This window comes from Diabrotica virgifera, chromosome 4 (genome assembly GCF_917563875.1).
Source record: "Diabrotica virgifera virgifera chromosome 4, PGI_DIABVI_V3a".
In the NCBI taxonomy this organism is placed as follows: Eukaryota; Metazoa; Arthropoda; class Insecta; order Coleoptera; family Chrysomelidae; genus Diabrotica; species Diabrotica virgifera.
In genome coordinates this window covers 40,854,604-40,872,600 of record NC_065446.1, presented here as the reverse complement: position 1 = coordinate 40,872,600, position 17,997 = coordinate 40,854,604, and the positions used below count along the sequence as shown (strand labels likewise).

The 17,997-nt window shown below is 31.2% G+C and overlaps 1 protein-coding gene across 2 annotated transcripts in view; it reads right to left on the bottom strand.

The window, feature by feature from the left end:
* LOC114325511 (DNA excision repair protein ERCC-5) overlaps nucleotides 1–16,557 on the bottom strand; it is a 43,713-nt gene extending 27,156 nt beyond the window's left edge. The window contains exons 1-2 of one of the 2 annotated variants that reach the window (XM_028273576.2): nucleotides 16,348–16,557; nucleotides 16,117–16,292 (exon numbers count right to left, since the gene is read on the bottom strand). In XM_028273576.2, the coding sequence (XP_028129377.2) occupies nucleotides 16,117–16,292; nucleotides 16,348–16,435 (264 nt within the window). In that variant the 5' untranslated portion in view covers nucleotides 16,436–16,557. Of the gene's footprint in view, nucleotides 1–15,528; nucleotides 15,764–16,116; nucleotides 16,293–16,347 lie in introns of those variants that run through there. The other variant, XM_028273578.2, reaches the window with a different exon arrangement.
* Nucleotides 16,558–17,997: the final 1,440 nt, after the last annotated feature.

The following is a 17,997-nucleotide window of genomic DNA, read 5'->3' as shown; positions in this document are numbered from 1 at the left end:
TCATTTCTTCTTAAAATACATTAGTCATCAACTTTTTTGCAGAATATCTCGCTTAGTTTTAATGTAATCGACATTTAGTATTGCTCATTTTAAAGGTCTTTTCAAGCACTACAAAACTTATTAGTATCATTATACACCTAAAATCGACAGTTTCTCTGTTATTTCAAGTTGAATACACCGATTTGAGCATGCAACAAAAAAAAAACAAACCATTCTTACCTACCATATCCCTCTTTGTATTTTAAGTAGAAGATTTATGAAGGAACGAATCTCTTTGTTTTTTATTATCTACAGAAATTTTTATATAGTTTTTGTGTTAGATGCATATTTTTTAAGGTAGTCGCAAAAATCCGTCCGAAAAGGTGTTATAACGAAAATAGCCAATTTTCAACCACGAATATCTCAAAAAGTATTGAGTTTTCAAAAAATAATTAAAGAACAGTTTTTGCTTAAAATTAGGTTCTCTAGCCTCTTCCGTGGCTATTTTAACCAATACATTTTTCAACCCGAGAAGGGGTGGGAACCACCCCCCAAGATAAAAGCGCGCATTGGCATAGGGTAGACTTTGTTTCTTGAGCTACTCCCTACTTACTGTGGAAATATCAAGTAAATCGATGTAGTAGGATGGAATTCGGAGCCAAATACCCTCATTATTGACTGCAACGAATATTTTACTGTGCAAAATATGAAGAACGAAAGTAAATTGCAAATTATATTGTTGTTTATTGGAGTAATTATTAGGGCAAAATACTTTCGTACTTCTTATGTCGCACACTAAAATATTCGTTGTCGCGATAATCCAAAACAGTCGTATATTCGTGGAATACACCATAACTAAACTTTATTTGATATTGAGAAAGAGTAATAAATAAATGTGAATTAAAGGCAATTTATGTTTTATTTCGATTCAGAGGCAAGGCATAATCTGCAGACAGCGCTGTTTCTGGTATAGCCTTCGTCAGTACAGATGCTTGCCCGCCTCTGAATCAACATAAAACGAAATTGCCTATGACGTTGCCGCGACATTCCTTGGTATACAATTCGATTTTATTCGGTCCGTGCGTGACCATGGTGGGCTGGGGGTACCCTGAAACGATGCCAGCGTGAGTAGCGGCAAAGTATGACAATATTGGAGCTATCTTTGTAATGTCATTGTCATTGTTTGTATGACAAATTTTATCAAAAATGGCAAATAAATGTTGCGTAAGTATATATTTACTTGTGCTAATAATACCAAAATAGTAAGTGTAGATTTTATAGATCTCCAATAATGACATATAAATTAGAGAAAAGGTTTAATCAAGAAGGAGTAAACTCAAAAGACAGATTCACACCAAATGCCACTATAAAATCACCAAATGCCTCTTCTTTTTGGTTGACCATGTCCCATGTCGGCTTTTGATGATAATCCAGTGATCAGTATCAGACAACTTATAAGACTAATAACAATAAAGCCCGCTTTACAGCTTGCAATTATTATACCTGCAAGACGCAAGAAAGTTACCAAAACACATGCGCAGTATGTCGTCAGAAGAATCTTTGGACCTTATCACGGCCCGAATGGCAACCAATACCAATTGAAACAAATGCTGAGGTCAAGCAGATGTACAGGGCGAGCGACGTAGGCCAACAAATTAAATCTCTAATAATATATCCATAGACTCCCTAATAACCGCCTTGCCAAGCTGATCTGAGGAAGCCCCCACAGGAAGAAGGCCCTTAGGATGCCCACAAATGCGATGGAGAGACAATACATGATCAGATCTAAGAACAATGGGGCTACCCACTGACCTAACTATCATGGACGACCGTTCGAGATAGAAGCGAGTTGTGCAGTCAGCCAAGACCCACCCCGGGTTGTAGTGCTACCAGAAGAAGAAGAAATATACTAAAGGAATAACTCAGAAACACACAAAAAATCGACGATTTTTAAGTTATTCTGAAAATAAAAAAATATGAAAAAAAATTTTTAGGAAACGCTTTTCTTTAGTTCCGAGTGACTAAAAGTAAAAATATTAAAAAATCAACTAAAAAGCAAAAAATAAAAAAAATTGAAAAAATCCAACACATTCGTCAAAGAAAAGCGTCTTCATCGAATAAACGGTTTTCGCCCCACGCTTTTCTTTAACGAATGTGTTGGATTTTTTCAATTTTTTTTATTTTTTGCTTTTTTAATATTTTTAATTTTAGTCACTCGGAACTAAAGAAAAGCGTTTCCTAAAAATTTTTTTTTCATATTTTTTTATTTTTTACTTTTTAGTCTTACACTTTTCAAACATTAAAATATATCGTCATGTTTATTAAAATATGTATATAAAACATATGATGTACAAACATAAAAAGTAGTCGGAATCGGCAAAAAATTTGAAACTTCATTGTTTATTTGTGAAGCATAACGTAAACAATTAACGTAAAAAGTAAAATTATGTATAGTTCATATCATTAGCTACAATCCGTAAAAATTTCAAATTTCTACATTGTAAAAAACAAGAGAATTTAAGCATTTTCCATTAAAATCGTTTTTTTATTTAAACAATTATTAAACATAAACAAATTTTTTTATTGACTATTCGTGTATTGTTCCCGCGAATGCATATGTCTGCAAATTTTCATTCATTTGCATTGAAGAAAAGGCAGGCAAATTAGCCTCTAAAGATTTGACGCAAACTATTGAACTAAAGAAAAGCGTTTAAAAAAAGAAGAATGTGTGTAACTTATTAAATTTAAATTAAAATACATTTCTTTTGCTGTCAGAAACCAGACAAAAATGTTTATATCACAAATAATCATTGCTTTTCGCTTAAATTGTATGTTAAAACTTCCAAGAGGCAGGTGGCTGGCGGGAGCTGGCTTGAATATTTAATTTAATCGAAAAGCAATGTTTATTTCTGAAATACACATTTTTTTCTCTTTACGGGCAACTGTAAAATGTATTCTGAGTTAAATAAATTACATACATTCTTCTTTTTTGTCAAATAATTTAATTAAAAAATTATTTTTGAACACCCTGTACAAATAATTCTACAAATTTTTATATTACTGAATAAAGAATTGAATGATCTTTCAAATGAGCTATCGCATATCCCCTATTCTCATTTAAAAAAATCATCGATTACGTCATCGCGCCCAGATGGTTGACGTCACTAGTATGACATATATTCCAAAATATCGTAATTTAAAAATAAAAATCGACCTCTTTCGGGATTTTTCCTTAAAGTCGCCTTTTTACGAAATAACGAATTTATTCCTTTCATTTGCATCGTACTGTATAAACAAATATATGAGTGTTCAAAATTTAAAACTCTATTGTTTATTTATGACGCATAACGTAAACAATTAACGTAAAAAGTGAAATTATGTATAGGTTATATCATTAGCTACAATCCGTAAAAGTTTCAAATTTCTACATTGTAAAAAACAAGAGAATTTAGGCCTTTTCCATTAAAATCGTTTTTTTTTATTTAAACGATTAATAAACATAAACAAAATTTTTTTGCTGTCGATTCGTGTATTGTTCCCGCGAATGCATATGTCTGCAAATTTTCATTCATTTGCATGGAAGAAAAGGTAGTCAAATTAACATCCAAAGATTTGACGCAATCTATTGAACTAAATAAAAGCGTTTAACAATCTTAAGATAACATGCTAAGAATTTATTTTGTATACAAAAATATTTTATTATATTATTATTCACAAGTTTATTTTCATATTTTCTACACCCACTACTGCAAATTGGTGTAACTTACAAACAAGGTTGGGGTACAAGTGTACCCCAGGTAGCATTCTAGGGTTCAAGTCGCCTTTTTACGAAATAACGAATTTATTCCTTTCACTTGCATCGTACTGTATAAACAAATATATGAGTGTTCAAAATTTAAAACTTTATTGTTTATTTATGACGCATAACGTAAACAATTAACGTAGAAAGTGAAATTATGTATAGGTTATATCATTAGCTACCATCCGTAAAAGTTTCAAGTTTCTACATTGTAAAAAACAAGAGAATTTAGGCCTTTTTCCATTAAAATCGTTTTTTTTTATTTAAACAATTAATAAACATAAACAAAAATTTTTTGTTGTCTATTCGTGTATTGTCACCGCGAATGCATATGTCTGCAAATTTTCAATGATTTGCATGGAAGAAAAGGTAGTCAAATTAACATCCAAAGATTTGACGCAATCTATTGAACTAAATAAAAGCGTTTAAAAAAGCATATTTTTCAAAATTAAAATTTTTAAAAATTTTACTTTAAAACCAAATTTTTTTCAAAATAAGCACTTTGAAACGATGAAACTTACAGATCATATAAACACAACATAAGTAAAATAATTTGTGGAGCTGTAACGATTAATTTCATTTAAATTGCTCATTAGGGGTGGCCCTCCCGATTTTTTTTACCAAAACAAAAGCGGCCAACTTTATTTTGAGCGTAACTTGCTTAAATTTAATGCTAGAAACTTTTTATAAAAACAGAAATAAAGCTTTTTTTAAACACTTTAAAAAAGTTATATTGGGTTTTCCCCAAAAAGTGCTTAATTTTTTGGATATTTCACTTCGAAGTATTCTATTTGAAATTTGGTGAATATGAATCTATTTTTCATTGGCTATAACTCTGGTTTTACGAGGTCCAGAGACCTAACGCGTACACCATTTTTTAAACTTTTTTACAGGCTATATTTTTGCTGAGAACGTTTTTTCGACAAAATACTTACTTTTTGAGTTATTTGCGAAAAACCGTCTAAAATGTAGTTATTTTGTTGAAAAATGAACATATTCACTAGCAAATAACTGGAAAAGTGTTGACTTGGCGAAAAAGCTCTATAAAACAAAAGTTACTTAAAATTAGTCATTTTTATCAGTATTAGTATATATTTTCACCCCAAAGAGGGGGTGAAAGTCACCCCCAGGGCAAAAGCACACATCGGCACAATATCACTTTTTTCTTTGACATGTAAGCTATGCGAATTTCATGTCAATCCAAGCGGTTCTTTAAAATTTAGAGCAACAACCGTGAAAGAATGGACTATTAAAGCCTACTTACAAGAAGGAAGAAGAAGAAATTTACTTTAAAGTCACCTCAAAGATATTTTTTGTGATAACAATAATTTTTACCCCATTTTTAACTTTAGGGGGATTTTTGGGGAAAATAACCGCTACCCTCCAGCCAGACCGGCATTTTTGTATTAGGCTATCATGGAAGAGTTACCCGAAAAATTTTCGGATTGCCTAAATTCTAAATGTTTAACATCTCTCGTGCTTTATCAATAAACTATCTAACTATCTATCTATCTATAAAATTTAGAAGATTTTGAGAGTCACTGTAGGAAACATACAACATAAAATTCCTACCCCTACCACTCATTATTGAGCTGAATGAAATAAACTTACTAATGCAAACTTCTTGCAATTTGAAATCAAAAAAGGATCATCATTAATAATGGAAATGTAGATACATAATTTTGATTAAATATTTTCCACTTGGAAATAGAAATCTGTAAACGACTATAAAATTACAAAAATAAATATTTAATTCGATTCAGTTTAGTGAATAAGAGTATTAATTAGTCCAGGGCGCATCTGTTTTGAGATGGACGTTGAGAGGTGACTCAAATTTTTTTGCAGAAATTGCTTGAAAATAACTCAAATAATAATATTTGAGTTATCCTTCCACTCAAAATGGTCCGGAACATTGTTTAAATAATCAAAATGTCAAAATATGAAGGAAAAATTCGATTTTTTTATTGGTTTTTTGATTATAACTTTAAAACTATTTATTTCCGAGAAAAGTTGTACTGACATAAAAGTTGCGTAATTAAATTTCCTACCTTATAGAATTGGTTAAAAATTTAAAAGATAGTCACCCTTGTTGCAAAATAGCAATAATTGCGAAAAAACCATACAAAACAAGTATTCGCATTTTATCAACCATTTATGCTACACTTAGGACCTTCATATTTTACCCAGAAAAACTTTATGATATAGTAAAACAACACTGTAAATTTCATTAAGATCGGTTTAGTAGATTTTGCAATCCAGCTTTCGCAAAAAAAATTCATTTTTTTTTTAATGTCGCAGGACTGAAAATAAAGCAGAGAGCAAGTTGAATTTTTTTTTGCTTATAGAAATGTACTGTGCCTTTCATTTACAATTTGCAAATTAAAATCGATTAATTACCACGGCGTCAGGAAATTTTTTAAATAAACATTAATTTTTGGTGCTACGCGCAGGACAGCGGTGTTCGATTCACATAAGTTGATTTCCACCAAAATTTCTTCCAATCTTTATCTAATATATTATTTTCTTACTCTATATTTTGTTGTATTTTAATATTTTAATTCCACAAAAATCAAACTAATTTTATTATTGTTTGTGAAATATTGTTTAAGCAATTGCATATATTTAAAAATAATAAACTTTTATTCTCTAAGTTAAAATATAAGAACAAAGAAAGTTTTTGCTAAAAAAAGTGTTAGTTCAAAGGATAGAGTATGTGTTTTTATTTTGCAATAAACAAATTTATTTATTTATATCGAAATGTAATAAAAATTAAAATGTATCAATTATTATCAAAGGTCATTGTAATGCCCAATCAGAGCAAACTATCCGCTGTCCTGCGCGTAGCACCAATAATTAATGTTTATTTAAAAAAAATCCTGACGCCGTTGTATGCTTCTTTTCATGAGCATTTTTCAGTGCGTCACAAATGATAGAAAAAAAGGTAAGTCTGTGATAATATTCATTTTAGTGACATGACATTTTAGTTTAATCTGACAGTTGTCACATTTTATTTGCAATTTGGCATAAAATCAAATCAATTGTGTTTATTGCATTTATAAAATGGTATTTTCTTTGATTTGTATAGTCTTATAAATTGTACAGATTATATTCATACATATATTATATAATTAGTAAATATTTTTTTTTTCGATTATATTGCCATATATTGACAACTAGAATAAATGTTATAAATGTCACCGACGAAATGTAATCACCGACGTGCGTTTTTTTCTGTCACATGCAATTTAATGCGTTAGAAAGAAATCGAAAAACTGTGACGCACTGAAAGATCCTCATGAGAAAAAGCATAGTTAATCGATTTTAATTTTGCAAATAGCAAATGAAAGGTACAGTACACTTCTATATGCAAAAAAAATTTAACTTGATATCTGCTTTATTTTCAGTCCTGTAACATTTTGAAAAAATGAATTTTTTTTGCGAAAGCTGGATTGCAAAATTTATTTTGCAAAATCTTTTGAACCGATCTTAATGAAATTTACAGTATTGTTTTACTGTATCATGAAGTTTTTCATCATGAAATATGAAGGTCCTAAATGTAGCATAAATGGTTGAAAAACGTAATGGTAGGGGAGCAAAGTATGCTAAATGTGCAGTCACTCGAGCGCTTTGGGGACCTATTGGGTTGTGAAGAGTAGGTCCTAAAACCAAAAAAAGTTAAGTAAAGTTTTCCATTTTAATGGGCGCTTGCCATTTTTTAATTTAATTTTCCATTTCCAACAATCGTTTTTTCCGATTATACCGCCATCTATCCATAATTCGAAAAAATGTTTCGAATAAAAGTTACTTATTTTTACGTAAGGAATCTAAATCTGCAATAAAAAATGAGGGCTCCTATTTAAGATTTTAAAGTAACCCCCCACCCCACATCTATGGGGGGTCGTGTTTGGTGCCATTCGATAGATTTTTCAAAAATATTGAATAAGTGTATTTTACAGTTTTTCGATCTGATGTTCATTTCGCGAAATATCGCGGGATTCGTATTTAAAATATTAAATTTACCCCCCACCCCTCTCCGTGGGAAGTCGTGTTTGGTATCATTAGATAGATTTTTAAAAAATATTGTGCATATATTTTTTAAGTTTTTCGATCTGTCATTCATTTCGCGAAATATTCGCTTTTTTCTTGTGAATTTTTGGGACTCACCCATTTCCTTACGCCCGGCTCAAATCGTCAGATTTTTGAAATATACACTCTTTTGCATGTACTTAACTTACCTTATCTTAATCTGACAATTTCGAGTTTTTTTAAGAATATATTTTTTTTTTCGGGCCCCCTTAACGAACTCCCCTGTGTTAAGAGCCAATCTATGGTAGAGATACATCTGCAGGGTACCAGGTTTCTCCCTATATGCTAATCTGACGCGCTCGAGTAACTGCAATTCTACATTGTAGGAAATTTAATTATGCAACTTTTATGTCAATACAACTTTTCTCGTAAATGAATACTTTTAAAGCTATAATCAAAAAACGAAGAAAAAAATCGAATTTTTCCTTCATTTTTTGACATTTTGATTATTTAAACAATGTTCCGGACCTTTTTGAGAGGGAGGATAACTCAAATATTATTATTTGAGATATTTTCAAGCCATTCCTGCAAAAAAATTTGAGTAACCTCTCAACGTCCAAATGTACTAATATTTTTACAGATGCGCCTGGTCTATATACCAGAGGTAATCTCATAATATTAGTGGCAATCCAATTATTTGAAAGAATTATATGAGAATTTGACACAACTAAAATGGTTCCTGGAAAAGTTAACTAAGAAATTTGACATACAACCAACTGAGCACCCCCTTAGTTATAATAGAGGAATCTCAAAGTACGATTAGACCAACCAATACCTTTATTTTTGTACAGGAAGTATATCAAACAAATTCTAAAAAAATCAGATAGTAAGATGGCAGTCGAGGGTAAGTTTTTGAACAAGTTAATAACATAAGGAAAAAGAGTAACTGAAGTAAAAGTAAAAGAAAAGGAGCAACATCAGTAATATATAACATATTATGTATTAATTTGTATTTTAAATTTATACAGGGTGAGCTATGAGGAACTGTACATACTCCTACCTCGTATGGAGGCCCTTAAGGGGAATAACAAATGACCATTAAAAAGTGTCTGCTCCCATTATTTAATAATATACAGGGCGAGTTGTTAATTTTTACAGAAATTTGTATTCGTCATAATTTTTGAACGGTAAGATCGATATGTCTCTTATTTTGGTCAATTGTTACACTATTACCACCCAATCAACTGATTTATTCAAACTAGAAAAAAAATCAGGTCCGGCTTTAAAAAATTAGTTCGTTTTGGCCTTAGAAAAATTTCACCCTGTATACGGTTTTTGAAAACTCTAATAATAATTTTACAAATTAGACAAATAGGCAATTAAAATGGCATATTTATTTTTTCCCCACACGATTACTTAATTTTTTATAAAAAAAATCAAACTTGACTATGAATTAAAAGTTTGGTTAAGTAAACCATAGATTTAAAAAAATTAACTTTTATTACAAAAATTATTTTTTTTAACAAATATTTAATTTATATGTTACCAACCAATCAACTGATTTATTCAAACTAGAAAAAAATCAGGTCCGGATTTAAAAAATTAGTTCGTTTTGGCCTTAGAAAAAATTTCACCCTGTATATGGTTTTTGAAAACTAATAAGAATTTTACAAATTACACAAATAGGCAATTAAAATGGCATATTTGTTTTTTCCCAACAGGATTACTTAATTTTTTATAAAAAAAATCAAATTTGACTATGAATTAAAAGTTGGTGAAGTGAACCATACATTTAAAAAAAATAATGTTTTTTTGCAAAATCTATTTTTTTTTGAATAAATATTTAATTTATACATATGTATTCATACTTCCACATCTTGTGCTATACGTTGTAAATAATAAAATCCTTTTAGCTAATTTCCAGAATTTGATAAAGGAAGAGGTTGTTTTGAATAATACTAAAACATCGCCCAGTATAGTATTTGTTTAGTGCTTCAAAGTTTTATTTCAAAAGGCAAAATACAGTAAATTTATTTTTTAAATTAACGAAAAGAAAATACATATTATGTAGAACATTGAACATAAACGGATTTATTTGCATGTTTAAGTAAATTTAACAATATGTATGTGTGTACAACAATTGTATACATAGATACATAAAAGAACTTAAGAAATAAATAAAACAAATGTTTTTTTGAGATTTATAGCAGATTTTCGAAATGAAATCCATCTTTGTCGGACCATCAACTGTCTAAGGTCCGCTTGGCACTATGCTAAATTTAGTACTGAAATTAGTACTAAAAATATTGTATCTACAAATTAGATGCGCGCGCCGATTTAGTACTAAAAATTAAAACATGTTCTAATTTCTTGTACTAAAATTGACACAATATTAAAAAGTGAGGTTATATTGTATATTAGGTACTTTTGTTTTGTTTATAGGTACATAATATAGTGATTTCAACTTTCAACATGTGGAGCCAAAGGCAGATTGAAACATTAATAGTGTTGTACAAATCGAATCAATGTTTATATGTGCCAAAGCACCCTCTCCATAAGAATAGGAACGCACGAATTAAAGCCTTGGAAGAAATAAAGGCAGAATTAGCCAAACTAGGTGTGGATATATCTGTGGCAGAAATAAAAGCCAAGTTTGCCAATTTTGCAAAAATACTTGTTCCCATCTTTTATTGTTAATAAGTTAATGGCTTGCAACTTGCAATATTAATTAGTAAAGCTCATGTACATTTAGTAGAGCGCATGCCTATATGCTGATTACAATTCGGATAGATGCAAACACAAACTTGGCACAAACTGACATTTTTCATACTAAATCGACTCGCGCAGCTAACCAATATTTTTAGTACTGAAATCAGTACTGAGATTAGTATAATGGCAAACGGGTCTTATAGACCTCCTGAGAGATAAGGGATCATGTCTAATAATGTTACAAGAATCAATAATTTTATCAATTACTTAGTTCTTGTCGCGTATTGATATTTTCTCGATAAACCATTTCTTTTAATCGACCCCATAGGGAATAGTCGACAGGGCTAAAATATGGTGATGTAGGTGGTCATGCATGAGGCCCTCCGCGTCCTATCCACCTATTTCCATAAGTTACATGAAGATGTTGACGAACAGCAACTGAGAAATGTGGTGATGCCCCATCGTGCATAAAGTACATACCTCGGGCGGCTACATTGGCAAGTAGATTCGGCAAACTATTTTGTAAAGTATGATAATGCAAAAAAGTACACAGTGTAAGAAACACAAATAAATATTAACGATGGCAAACGAAAAGTCAAATTATGTACTCAAACAACGAAAATGTCAAATGATCATTTTTATACACACACATAGTATTAATACATGGTGAGAAGGTAGTGATGCAAAAAACCACGGAAAAAATATTTCTTTTTGTTTTTGTTTAATTTAGTTTTGTTTATCTCCTTTTTGACAAACAAATATTATACAGGATGATGTTTTAATATTATTCAAAACAACCTGTTCCTTTTAAAATTCTGGGAATTGGCTAAAAATGTTGTATTATTTAAAACGTATAGCACGAGCAGTGGTAGTATTATTACTTATAAATTAAATATTTGTTAAAAAAATTAATTTTTGTAATAAAATTTAATTTTTTTTAAATCTAAGGTTCACTTCACCAAACTTTTAATTCATAGTCAAATTTGATTTTTTTATAAAAAATTAAGTAATCGTGTGGGGGAAAAATAAATATGCCATTTTAATTACCTATTTGTCTAATTTGTAAAATTCTTATTAGAGTTTTCAAAGACCGTATACAGGGTGAAATTTTTTTCTAAGACCAAAACGAACTAATTTTTTAAAGCCGAACCTGAACCCTTTTTTCTAGTTTGAATAAATCAGTTGATTGGGCGGTAACTTATAAATTAAGTATTTGTTAAAAAAAATAATTTTTGTAAAAAAAGTTAATTTTTTTAAATCTATGGTTCTTTTCACCAAACTTTTATTTCATAGTCAAATTTGAATTTTTTATAAAAAATTAAGTAATTGTGTGGGGAAAAAATAAATATGCCATTTTAATTGCCTATTTGTCTAATTTGTAAAATTCTTATTAGAGTTTTCAAAAACCGTATGTAGGGTGAAATTATTTTCTAAGACCAAAACGAACTAATTTTTTAAAGCCCGACCTGATTTTTTTCTAGTTTGAATAAATCAGTTGATTGGGTGGTAATAGTGTAACGATTGACCAAAATAAGAGACACATCGATCTTACTGTTCAAAAATTATGACGAATACAAATTTCTGTAAAAATTAACAACTCACCCTGTATATTATTAAACAATGGGAGCAGACACTTTTTAATGGTCATTTGTTATTCCCCATAGAGGCCTGTATACGAGGTAGGAGTATGTACAGTTCCTCATGACTCACCCTGTATGTAGTAAAAAGATAACAAATAGATCAATATAAATAATTCAATTAAGTATACAGGGTGTAACAAAAATGTAGGTCGTAAATTAAATCACATATTCTGTGTATATCATGGCATCATTTCATTCAAATTCAAAAATAAAGCAAGTTATTTTTTTTTATGCTGCACAAGTATAAAACAATACTGAGAAAAAGCCAACTCACTGACCAACATGTCAAAGCTGTTTGGCAGATCGCACAAAAATCCTTTGATATGTGCAGGAAACACCTCGGTTTGTAGACCAATGCTTGCCGCTAATCCCAAGGTTATGTCAAGTGGTCCTGTACACGTTGCCCCAACGTGTACAGGGGCAATAATATGCCTCCAGTACATTATACTGATTTTTTTTGATTTATTATTGATATATTAGGTGTCTTGTCCGATTTTGCACTTTAGATGTGAGAGTAAAAAATAATTGTTTATTTATTTTATTTATTTATTTACCCACGGGAAAACCCCATTACCAGTAAAAATACAATAAACACAATAAAAAAATGAGGTTCATTAAAATATAAGTAGTAAAAATAAGAAAAGCAAAGACTTGAAAAATCACCGGCAAAATAATCAAAACATAACAATTAGAAAAATAAAATATAAAATGTACACATGTAACTGAAACAAATCAATAAAATTATACAAAACACAAATGCAATAATAAAATACAACAACATTGCAAGATGAAACCTAATTATCACATGGCAAGAGATCTCCTCAGTTGGCCCAGGCTTATATTAAACAGATCCATATCAAAACCGTTAAGAAAGCACATATATCTATCTAAAGGCATGTTACTACCGTAGGATGTTCTGTGAAAGGCCGTGTTAAAGGTAACATTGTAGCGTAAACCTGGATATGCATTAAATCTTATACTATCCAACAAACTGGGACAATCAATAAGTCCATTAATGATTTTGAAAACAAAGACACCTCCCGAAATATCACGCCTAACAATAAGGGGAGCTAATGATAAACGTTGCTCAATCCCAGTGTAATCATGGTTCTCAATATAAGTCTGAGTTTTATAAGCACAGTATTTTAGGAACTTATGTTGGACTTTTTCAATAGTGTCAATATGAATTTGATGGTACGGAGACCAAACTACCGAACAATATTCTAATATAGATCTGACTAGACAACAATAGATTAACCTAACAGCATCAATAGAGAAGTATTTAGAGTTTCTTTTAACAAATCCAAGTAATTTAGAGGCTTTTATGGATAATGAATTGATATGTTCGACAAATGAGAGCTTTTCATCCATGATAACACCTAGATCTTTAATAGACGAGACATATCTAAGAGGTTTACTGTCTATGTGATAAGCAGTATCAATTCTGTTTAACTTAAGGGAAAAACTAATATAACAGCACTTCTCAACACATAACTGAAGATTATTGCAAATGCACCAATCAAATAAGTGATCCATATCAGCCTGTAAAAGTTTCTGATCCTCAATATGATTCACAACTCGCCAAAATTTTACATCATCAGCCAACATTAAACATTTACTATATAAGAAGCAATTAACGATATCATTAACAAATAAGTCAAAAAAACAGGGGAGACATATGCCCACCCTGTGGAACACCTGAACTTACAGTAATAACATCAGCAAAAAGACCACCCACTTTAACTCGTTGGGTACGACCAGATAAAAAGTTTTTAACCCACTCAACAAAATGGACATGAAAACCTATGGATGCCAATTTATTAAGGAGAATTTGGTGATCAACACGATCAAATGCCTTACTGAAATCCGTATAAATAGCATCAATCTGTTTACGATCTTCCATATGCTTTAAGAGATCAGATTGGTAGCAAATTAGATTCGTTACTGTGGATTTTTGTCTGCAAAAACTGTGCTGAGATTCAGAGATCAGACCCCTGCACACCCACGACAGCTGCTTAGCTACCAAACTATCAAAGAGTTTGGAAATTGCGGATTGAATGCATATACTACGATAATTTTCTATGTCATTCTTCTTACCTTTTTTACAATATGGGTACAACAAAACTCTCCTTCCAAGCGCCTGGGAATGTAGAAGACTGTAAGGATTTATTAAATAATAACAGTAATGGCCCAACAACAGTGCATACACATTTCTTTTAAAGGAAATTAGGAACACCATCTGGACCACTGGAAGTTTTATTTGGAAGAGAACATATACCATCAAAAATATCAGTGACAGTAAAGTCAGTGATATTGAAGCAAGCACCGATGTTGCTATCTAAATGTGCACTGGGTAACTTAAGATCATTATTACTGGGTAAGTAAACAGTCTGAAAGAAATCTTTGAATAAATTAGCAATACCTTGTCCATTAGAAGCTGACCGTTCATTATAAAACATCAAATCAGGAAGGTTGTGACTAGACAGTTTATCCCTAATATATTTCCAAAAAGAATAAGGGTTATTCTGCAATGCAGCATCTAAACCTCTAATATACAGGGAAAAGCATGCATCAGACAACCTTTACATTCTGATCGGAGACGAGATAAATTGGAATAATTAACATCAGACCGATTCTTCATGTACAGAGAGTGGGCATACTTCTTTTCTCTCGTCAAACATCTAAGATCATGAGAAAACCACTTAGGAAAAGTAGAAGATCTATAGCGTTTCAAAGGTACAAAAAAAGCGATACCTCTAGCAAGAATTTCATTGAAGACTTGAGTTGATACATTTATATCGCTATAACCTAAGCATTCCTGCCAATCTATAGCAGCCAAGAAGTTATTAAACTCAAAGTAGTTGCAGTTCTTGAAATCATAGTAGAATTCATCATAGGACAGACATGAAGAGGAGGATGTGTTTAAGGCCATCAAACTAGCTTCATAGCCAAAATGATGTAAACTAGAGTTCAAGAGAGGATCACCTGCCCTTGTGATAACCAAGTCCCTATCGTTAGAGAAAACCAGGTCTAAAAATACATTTCTGTCATTATCGTTAAGTCCCTATCGTTAGAGAAAACCAGGTCTAAAATTACATTTCTGTCATTAGGTAAAGAGTTTAGTTGGTAAAATTTTAGGTAACCATAAGCTTGTGCCACATCAACAGCTGGATCACCTCCTGGACAATGAACTAGGACACCAAACTCATCATTGGACCATACTGCATTTGGTAAGTTGTAATTGCCAAAACATGTAAATATTAAGTGATGGATACTGAAGAACAATTTCTTCCATGGATTGGCAGTGCCACATGTATGCTTCCCAGGGAGAATGAGGAGGAATATAAGTACCCCCAATAATAAACTTGGACTTACCAAACTGACACAAAATAAGAAGTTGTTCAATACGGTCTTCATTGATAGAGATATAATGAGATTGCAGCTTGCTCCTAACAAATATCAGGACACCACCTCCATTCAATTTGTCACTAGATTTCAGACTTCTGTCACAACGAAAAACATCAAAACCATCACATCTCAATTCACTGTCCCTGAAGTTATCATTTAAATTACTCTCAACTAGTATGATTATGTCGTATGGACAGCATGACACATTTATTAACAAATCAGAAAGTCTTGTACGCAGGCCACCAACATTCTGATAGTACACTGTTAATGGGTAAGAGCAAGGTTTTCATTGTGAGTTATGTTCATTGCCCTTTGCCCTAAACTAATCATTTACATTTGCCTTTGAGAAAAAATCGGTGTTTATCAAAAATAAAAACGAAAATTTAATGTACAACTAATCTAAAATAAACCCAAATTTGAGGTTAGATCTACATCCACAACCAATTCCACAACGACCACAAAAAATATGATACAATCTACCATGTATTTTTAATGTATTTTTTATTGAACTTTTTACTTGTGACTTTTAAAATTTAACTGAAATGAAAAACTTACGATAGTTTGACGTTTAAGAGCTGGAACTCCTCCATCAAAAACAAATATAGGTTTAATTTTAAAGTACAATAACTTGCAAACTCTGTGGTATATCCCCAATAAATGAGCATTTGGAACAGGAGCTCCTTTATGATCCTGGAATCCCTTAATTGCCTGATGCAACCAAATGGAAACATCTAAATAATAAGAGTATTATTATTATTAGCTAACGATATAAAAACTGTTTAGTACCTACTGCTAGAACTTTATTTTCGAGTGTCTCCAGTGGTATTGGCTTTCCTGAGGATTCAATTAACTTCCAGAGGCCATGGACCCCCATATTACCCACGAAAGTTGTTAAAAAAATCTTCCGAACCCGAACCTCAAAAAGTCAAAAATATCGAGATTTTCCCACGGTCGAGCACTTCCATTAGTGATGTTGAAAAAGTAACTATTCGTTACAAAGTACTCGTTACTTACGAATACCGAAAGTACCGATTACTATACAGAGAGGCAAATCGTTACTTTGATTACTCTGATTACTTCGTTTACTTTGTACCAATCGTATCAGAGCGGGTAACGACTATTGTATCTACAACCAGTACACTTGATTACTTTCTATAAAAAAAATATCAATCGTATCCTAGCGAGTAACGGACGGGACCGGTATTTTACGAGTGTTATGGAATATCGTTATCGGTATGAAGCGTTTTAAGGGTGTGACAGAATACCTATACAAAATACCTTCCTACTGAGAAATACGATTCTCGATATGATTATCGGTACTCGAATACAAAAGTAACAAAAGTAATCATATAGTAATCAAAGTAACGAATACTGTAAATGATTACTTTATACAAAAGTAACGATTTATCCCTTAAACAGATCGGTGAAGGTCGTTGTTATATCGAAATACCTATACAAAATATCTACCTACTGAGAAATACGATTCTCGATATGATTACCGGTACTCAAATACAAAAGTAATCATAGTAATCCAAAGTAACGAATACTGTAACTGTAAATGATTACTTTATACAAAAGTAACGATTTGTAACGAATCCTCGAAAGTAACTATAATCAACATCACTAACTTCCATAAAAGATTGTGCAGTATAGAGTTGGTATTAAAAGAACGAAAATAAAGATTCATTGGATCAAATCTATGAATCGGTTCTTGGAACCGAAGAATATTTGTATTTGTAACAACTAAGTGTAGATACCTACCAGTTTTCGTTTTTTTTATAGAAGCGTTCTAGAGGTACCTATTAAAAAAACTAATTAAAAGACGTCATTTCAAAGAGTACTAGGTGATTTGTATATTAAGCCTCAATATTTTGAGCCCAGGAATTTGAATCTACAGTTAAAATATTTCCAATTACCTATTAATGAAACACCCTGTATATGTATATATTCTCATATTTTATATGTTTACATCTGATGTGTAGTAGCATCATCTATACTTAATTTACATTCAAGATGCAGTAGAAATAAACAAACCAAGATACTTTAAATGCTACTAGGTATATTTAGGAGCACTCCCGAATCATAATTTACAATGTATAAACTTTGGAAATCATGATTTGGGATTTACAATGTATATACATTGTAAATTATGATTCGGGAGTGCTCCTAGTAACTACAGTCGGAAAAATGAAAGAATACCCATGAACGAACATATAAAACACGCTATATTTTCCTGTCACCGTGTCACAAAGAAAATTGTTCAGTGCAAGTACATGTAACAATAATTATTACATTTAATTGCGCTGGCCATTTTTTTGTGTGACACGGTAACAGGAAAATACAGCGTGTTTTATATGTTCGTTCATGGGTATTCTTTCATTTTTCCTACTGTAGTAGCATTTAACGTGTACGTGTCTTGGTTTGTTTATTTCTACT